At 36.6% G+C, this 12,722-nt stretch overlaps 2 protein-coding genes across 2 annotated transcripts in view; both read right to left on the bottom strand.

Moving 5' to 3' along the window:
* Positions 1–12,722, bottom strand: part of LOC123534816 (NADPH--cytochrome P450 reductase-like) — a 163,163-nt gene that overhangs the window by 60,052 nt on the left and 90,389 nt on the right. The gene's annotated exons all lie outside the window — the stretch shown is intronic.
* LOC128547330 (probable serine/threonine-protein kinase pats1) lies at positions 7,880–11,210 on the bottom strand. The gene is made up of 2 exons (XM_053519701.1): positions 11,077–11,210; positions 7,880–9,385 (listed from the first exon to the last, which is right to left on the bottom strand). Exons 1-2 carry the CDS (start codon positions 11,089–11,091, stop codon positions 7,880–7,882), a joined length of 1,521 nt encoding a protein of 506 aa, XP_053375676.1. The 5' UTR covers positions 11,092–11,210.

Genomic DNA, 12,722 nt, shown 5'->3' on the forward strand with positions numbered 1-12,722 from the left:
AAAGTAATTGATACTACGGTTGTAGACTTACGTATGATCTGAGAGATCTGCTTTCCGGATTATATTTACTTTACAATAGCGGGTGTTAAGTGCTGTGTGGTGGCCGTAAAAGGTCGCCCCGACTTCATCTCAGTGTTGCTATAATATCTGGTCCTTCGCAATCATTGGTTTCAACTCATTTAGATTTGAAAATTGAATACTGCTTAAGCCGGTGCTAGGGGGTGTAGACAGTATTGCATTTTTCATTACAGTACTGCTGATGAACAGACTCAATCAAACCGAGTCTGCAATTTTCACTCTTTGCATTGTTCTCGGTGCTTCCGAGGGATCTGCTTTCCAGATTATATTTATATCTACTATCGATATGTCAATATGACCTTTACAAAGTTCGACCATAACCATAAAGTAATACCTGATTATTAAACAATGACCGGTTTGAACTTACTCTCAAATAACAAGCAATTGGCCGAAAACATAATCATTATTTTTTTTTAATTTTAAGCAAAAACATAATTATAATATCTAATCAACACGTTCAATTCATTTAGATTAGTAAAAATGTCAAATATTAATTCAAAAGGCTGCATTTACTTACATTACTTACAGACAATAGATTTGGTGAAATAAATCGCTATCAAAATTCTTCAAAGCGATGCTAATGATTTGAAACTGAGACAAAACACTACGTAGCTAAGTGATCTACATTTTCTCATACTTGTCTACCATTTGGAATGACAGCTGTGACAGCAATGAGGCACTGATAAAAAACTGACTTTTATTCGAGAGTTAGTACAGTTCGAGAGCTGGTACAAATTTATAGTGTGTACTTTTCTTCAAGCATGTACTTTTCTTCAAACATGTACACAATCATCCCTGCCCTGTATGAGAATAGAGTTTTGCCTTGTTTTATCATCAACATGGTGGGATTTAAGTGTGGGTTTGGTACGCCGTTCAAAGATCTAAATTCAACAGTGGATTCTTACCACTAACCACTCCAAATTAGCGCCCTGCTGTGTTCTTCATTGTCCTCGTTGTATTTGTTTATATGTTTTAAGAATCGAAACGATCTTTGTTTTCAGGATTGAGACGGAAGTATTCTACAAAAAATTTCAAAGTTCTCACTTTATTCGCGTGGTGAAATGAAACCACATCCCCTAGCGTCCATAAGGTTTACATGTATATAGTTTGAGCAATATTTGCGATAGTCACCCAAACCAATGGTATGGAAGATGTCTTTTTAAGATTTTAAAAGCATTGTCATTTTGTGTGTGTGTTCGGGTTCAACGTCTTTTTCAACAATATTTCAGTCATATATACGACGGTGTCTACTTGTAGCCGTGAGTACAATGCCCAACTTTATAGTGCTGCCTCACTGGAATATCACGCCGTAGACACGGGACATGATACCCCACCCAGTCACGTTATACTGACACCGGGCTGACCAGTCCTAGTACTATCCTCTTAATGCTGAGCGCCGAGCGAGGAAGCTACCAGTACCATTTTACGTCTTTGGTATGACGCGGACAGGGATCGAACCCACGACCTCCCATACTCGAATCGGACGCTCTACCACTAGGCTACCGAGGCGGTGATTGTCATTTTACTGTCGGCCATTGACAAATTGAAATAATTCGAGCAATCTCGATAAAGGATTACCAAAAGATTAAGTTTGAAACAATTTCGAAATCGGGCATCCGGATGCATATCACATCAAACGCATGAGCACGCTTTAAAGAACATGAAAATCCTTGAGTATAGTTAAGTGCAGGGAGGTTTAAGGGTTTGTGTATTTTATTCCTTGGTTTGGTGGAGGTGAAAAAGCACAGCAAAAACTAAGTATGTCTCCACAGGAGGACAATAATATCCATATTGCCTGTCACTGTATGGTATATAGTACAAGACTAAGTGAACTTTTATATACTTGCGTTGGTGGTGTGAGTCAGCAGGGGATTGGTGTGAATAATATAAAACATCACCAAGAAACAAACGATAAAAGAAACTGAAAACGTAAACGTATATGATAGAATGGGAAGAGAAAATTCTAAATAAACCACTGGTAAACAAATTCACATGCTGAACGACATTCCTCTGTTGTTATAAAGGCGACACAAATTTTAGACCCTTTATCATATGTTTGACCAAGTCACGGGTCATAACTCTGGTCTGACTGAGCGAACTCCATTACAAGACCCCAGGTGTACAATGTTACATGCTAAAAAAGCAATTCTTTTGTTTGATGACTCTATCATAAACACTTTTTGAGACATGTTCGGACAGACGAACGGACAGATGTACGGACAGTGGTAAATTTAAGTACACATTCCTCCATAATTAACGACAAAAGTCCAACATTTTACGGTGTACAAACAGCAAAATTTCATTCCGAGTCCTGTATATGAACACACTTAAAGTTTTTCACAAAATCAAGCTGGGTTAATTTGAGTTTTAACTTTCACACATTTTTTACACCAGTCTCGCACAAAATATAACAGTTCTGTTAGACGTTGAACGGTGGACGAGTTTCGGAAACAATATTTGATCAAACTGAAGGGGCCTTCGCGGCTGAGTGGTTACGTACGGTCGTTGGCTTCGATTCACTTGCCCCGCTCTGATGAGGTTTCAAAACGTCACTTGTAATGTAGAATTGTTTATGTGAGGAAGCTATACAGCTAGGGAATGGAAGGTCAGTGATTTTACGAAGGTGTTCTCGCCCTCGACTGAAACAATGCACGGATGAGCACCTGGGTCTTCCCTTACTATAAAAAATTCGACAAGTCAGCATATGAAACCAACAAAAGTACAATTACAACTTTATATAAAAACTTTAGAAACGAATTTTCCGTACTTAACGAGGGTTGAAACGTGCGCACGTTTTAAAAAGTAGACCCATGTTGATATTTTACGCGGGGAAGAAAAACCTACAGGTCGAAACTGGCAGAAATGAGCAACCACAGTAACAACATTAAATAAAAATATTGATCTATTTACCCTAAAAGGTTTTGTATTTAATCAAATACTGATCTGTGTTCTTTGTTTGTACCTTATTTCATTGCTTTATCACTTTATTACCCCTAAATAGAACTTGAAACATACCATTACCAAAGGAAAATAGTAACCAACCACGCAAAGAAATTAGAAAAAAAAGATTATTTCTAAAAAAAAAAATAGAACATTTAAGTATTCATCATACTTTTATAATAACATACTGAATTTTGATTCGGCATTGAGGCCAGTCAAAAATGTTTAATTTTGACAGCTTTAAATGAAACAAATATTTAACTTTATGTCCTTGGCAAAATTAGCCAATTTGTCAATGTATGGCAGAAGATGATAACTATACTATCCAAACACTAACGGTTTGTTATTGTATTGTTAATTATCAAACAAGAATCATATGTTTCCATATCTGTCTTGACCATTTTAGTTTTAATTTGAGGGTATTATACATATATAGTAGATGGTAAATACTTTTGTACTGTATTACTTTTGTAAGAATAGTTCATTCTAAACAGTTACTTTTTGTCTGTGGTGTTATCGCTCTTAGAAAGCAGTCAGAGTCACAGGTGGCAGTAACGTACCTAGGATACAGTATGGGTCCATGAGCCATATGCACTTAAATTTACTACAATTATAATGTTTTCTTAGGAAAAAAATGACAAAAAGCCGTTTGGAAAAAAAATTTGCATCTGTGACAATGAGCCATGAGAAAGGTAGGTAAGAACAGTTTGACATGTGCGTTGCTTCCAGGTCCGTATATTTTTTTCAAAACAATATTTCCTTATCAGTGATTGGCCGTCGTTTGGGTAAAGGAATAATCTTTCAGAAAAACCTTACTTCAAAGCCCAGTTCCAAACCGTTTACGCATCACGAGCGAGCAACGGCGTACGACACGGTAGTGTTTTCTCTATCCGAATAAATCCCACACATTTTTCGCACCGAAGTCTCCCCACTAAAACTAAATCAAGTACACCATGCCAGTTAAAAATAGCGCTGCAAGCAGTCAGAATATGCTAAATGTAAACTAACAAGACTAAAAATAAGGTCCAATTCTACTTAGTTACTTACCAGTTGCTATTTATTTTGAATTTGGTAAATAATCTTCGTGAGCCATCGCTGCTTGTTTATATTCGGGTACACTTCGGATTTTATCGCTACGTTTGAAATACGTAAACAGTCTCCACCAATGAAAACGTTCTTTACAACCACCGTCTTGTCATCGGTAATCATGGCAGGCGAAGGTAATTTGCGAAAGCGAAAAAGTTAAATAGCGATTTTGTAAGTAACAAAGTAGGATTGAACCTGATTTTCGGACTTGTTAGTTTGCGTTTAGCTTGTTCTGAACGGTAACAATGTTATTTTAACTGGCACGGTGTGCGTAATGTGTTTTAGGGGAGAGACTTCGGTGCGAAAAATGTGTGGGATTTATTCGGACAGAGAAAACAGTACCGTTTCCTACGCCGTTGCTCGCTCGCGATTCGTAAACGGTTTGGAACTGGGCTTCGAAGTAAGGTTTTTCTGAAAATTCTTTTGCCCGAAAGACGGTCAATCATTGATAAGGAAATATTGTTTTGAAAAAACATATACGGACCTGGAAGCAATGCACATGTCAAACTGTTCTTACCTACCTTTCTCATGGCTCATTGTCACAGGTGCAATTTTTTTTCAAAATGGTTTTTTGTCATTTTTTTTCCTAGGAAAACATTATAATTGTAATAAATTTAAGTGCATATGGCTCATGGACCCATACTGTATCCTAGGTACGTTACTGCCACCTGTGGTCAGAGTATGCAATTTATTACGGTAGTATATTCGTGAGTTAACGTAGCTTTTATTTCAATATCCATGTACATGTACAAATACACAAAAAGTCACATAAATAAATAAATCTATAAAATGAACAAACTTTCACATAAAGCTTATGTAAAATTTATTTGCTTAGTATATATACGATCAGAATGAGTTCATGATATCATTTGATATGTCTATTCAGTCATAACTGCATCCAAGTTACATGGCTATTAAGATTCATTGAACTTAATTTTGTTCGCAATGTACATATTTGATGATACCTCTGTCATAGTATATACACTTTTAATTTGTATTATAGGTTATATTAATGGTAAGAGTACGATTCTTCACAAGAACCCTTTTAATATTTGAAAATTACACTTTTCGGCAATACTGTTCAATATTTCTGAAATAGTCACATTGAGTTGGCATTTGAGGGTGGGGGCTGGCGGCTTGAATCTATCAAGAGCGGATTTCTTTTGAAGAATGGAACATAACATGCACATACTTATTACTCTTTATTAGGTTAAAATGATATTACCTGATAGCTCTCGTATAAACGCAAAATTCCATTATCTCAGGATGTTTTCCAGATAATGTACAATACTAGAGATTTTACCCACAGGGTTTGTTCATATAATGTCATATCTTTGCAACGGTCAGTCTTATTGACAAATGTTGTATTATGTCGTGACTGTTACCCTAAATATGGTAATACAAACAACCGAGCATGATCAGATATAATGTTTCTGATTTGGTTGGTTAAAATGAACGACCGAGTACGACCAGAGTAATTACCCTTGACATGGTTAGTTAAACGATTTTTTTGGCCGATATTTTTGCCAAATCATATAAAATTCAGTGATTATGTTTGTATAAACTGAAGGATAATTATCAGTAAATTGAGACAGAATCTACTTCTTTGTACAAGAGTTTCTGCAATTTGATTTATATTATGTACTGTACACTTATTGAATGGCTTGCCGTTTATTTGTTAAAATAATTTGGCTTATAGTTTTGTTTATTAACCGATAAGCCATTCAATAAATGTATTATTACACAACATCCGTATGGAATTTTCTATAAGTCAGGCTTTATCATAGCATACCTGTGTTGAATAATATATCGGTCAATAGCAAAAACTATTTGCCGCTGATTTACATATGGAGTGTATAAATGAATTATATACAATGATTGTCATATTTATAGTTGTATTGTAGATCAAAACGAATGAATTTCAAATGCATGTAGCATTTATGACAACCGAGTGTTTCATTTCAAAAACTGATCATGAATATAAACTTCGTACCAAATGTAAAAAAAATGGTTATGAAATTTATATAAAAGTACGAATTGTTGTTTTGTAAAATCAAGTATTGCCAAAACACGGTTGTAGTTAACTTAGTGTTCTATACAGTAGACATATTCTATACAGGTTAAACATACATATATGTTTATTTGATAATGTCTGCTACATTGTATTTAAAAATCACTTTGTTAACATTTGTAAAGGCAATATTAAGCTTTCTTATGGGAACTTTTTCCTATGGGAATCTCGAGGTAATGTTTAAGTCTAAAGTTATGTAACCAGTTCGCAAGGTCGGAAGCCTTCGAATCTGCAGAGGTTGCAGGACAAATTATTAAAAAGTCAATAAAGGAAAACGTCTATATGTGATTACGTCAGAGTGAATATGAATAAAAATGTATTCAAAACTCTAGTGGTCAATAATAATGTTGTCACATCAATACATTCTCAGAATTTAGTAGAAACATATGCACAGGTAACCTTTATCTATATGTAATGCGTCGCCAATTTTAATTTGCTGCAAAGACGCCTAATACTTCTAAAAAGAGTTCAAACATGAATAAGGTTTCAAACAAAGATCATTGCTACTGTATATCAACCAAACATATCAGTGTCCTGTCGTTATTAATTCACATAGATGCTATTTATTGTACAAAACTGCAGTTCGGAAGGGCATTACTTCTATTTAAACAGAAAAGTTAAAAGCAGGTAAACACGTCAACATTTTCAGAGCGGTTCCTCTAATAATGTACTATACTTCACAGATTTTCCAGCTACAGAATAAAAGTCTCAATTTAGCTTTTATTTGAATTCCGGAAAAGTTCAGTTTGTCCAAATCAGTGCTGTTAGAACATCGATAGAGCTTCTTTATGGCCATTTAATTTTTTTTTCTGAAAACTCACGAGGATAGATTTCAGTTCAATTCATCTATGATGTTCCTCAGTTTGTCCCAATCAATGTTCACGTGCGGACATCGTTGTATTGTTTCAACCAGTACCTGCAGCGTTGCTTTATCTGTATCTTCAAGAAACCAGTTTCGATACATGATATATATTCTCATGACTGCACTACGTGGATGGTCTTCTAAAATATGATCTATCTGTACTTGCGTCAACCCGAGTTCGAGACCAAGCAATTGCCAGTTTTCTCCAATACACTGCGATAAGCTGCTAAGCAATTTGTCTGTCAGCTGGTTGCCTGGAATAGCAATTATCTTTCTGTTGTCTTGAAACCATTCTCTCTTTGCCTTCTCTACAAGGATATCATGGTTCATCAAGTCGGGACATGGGACTACCTTTTCGACTTCCATATCCTCCACCGCAATTAAGTTTTCACTGCCATCTACACCATGATGTTCATGACTGCATCGAAACCAAATATTGTAAGGTTTTATGTGGGTTTCTTCAGTACTCCGCAACTTCTGAAATTCATTTGATATAACAGCTTCTGAAAATCGCCGGAAACTGTCTGCTTGTTCACCTTGAATATCTGCCGAAGGGCAAAGACCCACAACTGTCATCTCGATGCTGTCACGTTTCATCTCTACTATTCCAGCGTGGCCAATGTTCAGCCGAACTATAGTCATGTCTTTGAAAATTAAAGTTTTCTTGCCAGCTTTCGCTATCGGCCATTTTCCTATTGTCGCTGATACTAAACGATGGTAGATTGTTGCCACTATTGAAGATGTTTGGAACAATAACACATAACGGAGTTTTGTGCATTTCTTTCCAGATAGAAATTCCTTTAACTCGATTATCGAAGAGTGCTCTCTTAACAGACTTGGAACTACAAACCACCCAAGCCCTGTTGCCCGTTGTGTGTTTTCATCAAATACTGCTGCTTCTGATATAATGTGATGTTTAGCCACTTGTCTTCTGGTTTTCCCCACTGGCGGTCAATTAAATGTTTCTCCAGTCTTCCTTCTGTCAGTAACATATTCCAGAAAGGGCGAATGTCAGGATCATTCGTGCAGAATCTTTCGCTTGTGATGATACACTTGAATGCATCTATAAGATACTGAGGATCAAGCACAACATATTCCGATATCGGTGCTTCATCAAAATAAACAAATGTGCCTTTTGCATGATGGTAGCGTAAGAACAATTTCACCTGTTCTATATCATTCAATGGAAATTCATTCTCTGAATCAATCGCCAAGACAAACTTAAGAGAAATAAGCTTGAAGTGTTTTCTTTCCAACAGTGACTTTTCTAGCTGAATCCACTTAAGCGGTATTGCAAATGTTTCTGATTGTTCATCTCCAATTCTAATAATCGTTTCACGTAATGAATTCAGTGATGGGTCGTTTGCGACCGTATTATCAACTGCAAAGTCGTTGAAATGAATATGGTAAGACATATTTGTTCCATCGAACATATTTCTAATACCCTCAAAGTAGCTTTGGATATACTTTTCTCTTTCGTATCTCTTTCCCTTCAACTTATCTTTGTGGGTTCCCACTAGGATAACCTTTGGCACAGAGCCGTCTGCTGACCCAACGAACGAATGGATAGAACTCATCCAAAACTGGATAAAATATTTCATGTTCCTAGCATCCGTCTCTACTGGAAACTGTTCATCAGTGATACATTGATTCAGATCTAAAGTCAAGTCAAAGACCAACAGATAAATTGCCCTTCTGCTATGAAAGATTGTATCAGTTGCATAGAAAATGTATTGCCCTCCAAAATCCCAAATATTAAACACTGTCTGTCTTTCCGGTTCTGAAAATGACTGGTTTGTCCTCAGAGCTTTTACAAACGCCTCTTTTCCCTCGGGAGATAAAACAGGCACTTTATTCGAAATATCATTATTTTTTTCGTTTTCTGTTGATGAAACACTTTTTGTTTCTGAAACGTTTTCTTGTGTATCTCGAACTTCGTTATGGCTAGTAGGTGAATCTTCACGTACCTTTGGTTTTTGTCCCTGTGAAGCGTTTGGTTTTGCCACAGACAATGTTTGCTGTTCTTTACTTTCAGTCTCTTCACTTACAGCAACAGAGACCAAGCGTTTAACATATTCTGAATTATCAATGTCGTCTGCTTTGGTGTATCTTAGTTTCCCATCTTTAGTTTTCTCACATCTATAATGTTCCACAACTATTCCATTTGTACTTGTAATGTCTCGGATTTCTTGCCCCAACAACCTTCTCATTAATGTTGTTTTACCTTGTCTGAAGTTACCGACTATGTTTACCCGAATTGATTTATCCTTTTCTTTACCGGCTTGCAAAGCTTTCTCATACAGCAGTAATGCATAAGGGTCTTGCACAATTTCTTCTGGAACCGTTACCTAAATATGAAGGAAGATTGAAATATATATATGATATCGGTAGGTTTTCTTCACTTTATCAATCAATTTAACAACATTTCGACCTGAAGTCTATATCAAGTCAGGTACACTTGTTTTGCTAACTTTTATTAAGCAATCTGTGTTCAATTTATATGGGATGACAGAAGCAATTATAAAGTCAGATAGAAACTAAAATATAATTGACACAAAATACTTTTGACTTGTAAAGGCATTTTCTTGCCGGAAGAGCATAGGTTTCGAAATAAAGTCAATGGTTTCCTTGTAGTGTCAGTAACTGAACTGAATTGTCAGTACTTTTTAAAAGAGTTGTTGGTTGTCGATCAGTTATTTGAGTATCCGATACAAAATAAATGACACCGGTTTAATGTGCTGTTGTAGAACATTGCCGGACATGTTGAAGTAAGTTATTGTCGAAATGTAACCAGTGGACTGCTGCCTTCTTTTCGACCCCTGTATTCTTTGGACAGTGTATGATTATAAAATCAACTTTGGTAATTAGCGAACCGAAAGCACTTGTATACAAATGAAGATTTGTTACCAAACGTTACATACATGTAATTATGACTTTAATAAAGCCGGGTATTTCAGTGAAAATCTATAGTGGGCACATTCTTTTCAAATTTGTATGTCAGGCAACCTTAGTGCAATTTCTTGACAACAGTAACTTAATATATATAAGCCAAGCTCATTCTGAAACAGTAATAGTTCAAACAAGCCTGGAAACTTGTATGAATACTGTGACATCTGACAGATAAGCGTATACGCTTATAATGATTTTAGTGACATTTTTATGCGCCTATTTTTGATATGCACTTATACTGAAGCCAAAATTATGCGCTTATTTTTGATATGCGCTTATAGACAAGCCGTGTGTGCCTATTATTGATATATTAGGAATATTGACAGTGGTTTAGAAAACAAAAGTAAAACAGTGTCATGGACGTGCGCAGTGAACTACTCCCTTTTATTGCATGTATAGGCCTATAGTGTTTATACATAAAGAAAGCATAATTTGAAAATAATGTTATTCAATTGTTCAACTCTTAAGATTGTAGCATTTTATCCATATTGTTCTCACAAATTTACAAAAGAATGAAAAACTGTTATTACAACGCAAACAACTATTCTGACATTCAAACTTTTATTTTCCTTTACTGAAAATTTTCTATTCAAAAAGCATGATTATCGTAAACAATAATCGTTATATCAGACAACAGGACGTTAAAATCTTTTCACATCCATCGGCTATTCAACAGGTAAGAACCCTTGTCACCTCTGTTTGTGATAAGCAATTATCACGGTATAATATCGTTAATGGCGTCTTTTTGCTGCATATGTTGTTTCATTACCAGTAATCGGATATGCACCTACTTTCGAGACTAAACTATGGTAAGGGCATGACATGCGCTTATTATCCCATACGGAATAACGGTAAGGTCGTATGCGCTTACTTTTGATATGCGCTTGTATTCGAATATGCGCTTATTTACCAGATTCTACAGTATATGTACTGGTATTTCAGCAACAAAATAGAGATGCTCTTTGAACTCAGTTGCAAAAGGACTCGAGGTAAGGTTGCATCTGTCACCATATTTGTCTCTTTATCAATTGGGGTTTTCCTGAGAATACATATCTTTTAAATACTGTTTACGCAAGTTATTAGTTATTACCTTCTTTCCATCCATTCTTGCTATTATATTTTTGAGTAACGTGTTAAATGCCTCCTGAACATTAGCGTTAGTTTTGGCGCTGACTTCGAAGAATTTTGCTCCAAATTCATTTGCAAGCTGATTGAATAAAGAAGGAAATAAAATCAATTTGAAATAGAAATTGCCTTTGTGAAAAAGCGCATGTCTCCCCCAATGCAAAGTCCTATAGGCAAGAAGTCAATAGGGGTCAGAAGCGAAAGTCAAGGAGACACTGATGGTTGGCTGCAAGAAGGATCATCTACTTGGCATGTCCAGTCATCCCGATAAGTTTCAACACTCTTGGCCTAGTGATTCTCACGTCACTGTTCAGGCTCCTGTGACCTTGACCTTTGATCAAGTGACCTCAAAATAAATGGGGGTCATCTACTCTGGATGTCCAATCAGCCTATTAAGTTTCAACATTCTAGGTCAAGTGGTTCTGAAGTGATTTTAAATGACCAGGACCCTGTGACCTTGACCTTTAATAGACATATCCCAAAATCAATAGGGGTCATTTACTCTGCATGTTCAATCATCCTATGAAGTTTCAACATTCTGGGTCAAGTGATTCTCAAGTTATTGATCGGAAATTATTTTCCATGTTCAGGCTCCTGCGACCTTGACCTAAAACAGAGTGACCCTAAAATCGATAGGGGTCATCTACTTTGCATGTTCAATCATCCTATGAAATTTCAACATTCTGGATGAAGAGGTTCTTAAGTTATTGATCGGAAATGGTCAGTGTTCAGGCCCCTGTGCCATTTACCTTTAACGGAGTGACCCCAGAAACAATAGAGGTAATTTACTCTGCATGGACAATCATCCTATGAAGTTTCAACATTCTGGGTCGAGAAGTTCTCAAGTTATTGATCGGAAAAGGTTTTCCATGTTCAGGCCCCTGTGACCCTGACCTTTAAAAGAGTAACCCCAAAATCAATAGGGATAATTTACTCTGCATGACCAATCATCCTATGAAGTTTCAACATTCTGGGTGAAGTCGTTCTCGAGTTATTGATCGGAAATGGTTTTCCATGTTCAGGTCCCTGTGACCTTGACCTTTAACAGAGTGATCTCAAAATCAATCGGGGTCATCTACTCAGCATGACCAATCACCGTATAAAGTTTCAATATTCTGGGTCAAGTCGTTCTTGAGTTATTGATCGGAAATGGTTTTCCATGTTCAGGCCCCTGTGACCTTGACCTTCAAAAAAGTAGCCCCAAAATGAATAGGGGTCATCTACTCTGCATGATCAATCATCCTATGACGTTTCAACATTCTGGGTCAAGTGATTCTCAAGTTACTGATCGGAAATGGTTTTCCATGTTCAGGCCCCTGTGACCTTGACCTTTGACGGAGTGACCCCAAAAACAATAAGGGTTGGCTCCTTCATAAGCCTTGCCATCATATGAAGTTTGAAGGTTCTAGGTCAAATGGTTCTCCAGTTATTGCCCGGAAATGAAGTGTGAAGTACGTACGGACGGACGGACGGACAGGACAAAAAGAATATGTCTCCCCCAGAGTGGGGGGAGAGAATATGCAGAGTGTGGGGGGGGGGGGGGGAGACATAAATATACACAGTAAAGTGATGTACATGTAGGATCGAATAACAAGAGCTTATTTCATTAAC

The sequence above is a fragment of the Mercenaria mercenaria genome, chromosome 12, assembly GCF_021730395.1.
Source record: "Mercenaria mercenaria strain notata chromosome 12, MADL_Memer_1, whole genome shotgun sequence".
Classification (NCBI taxonomy): Eukaryota; Metazoa; Mollusca; class Bivalvia; order Venerida; family Veneridae; genus Mercenaria; species Mercenaria mercenaria.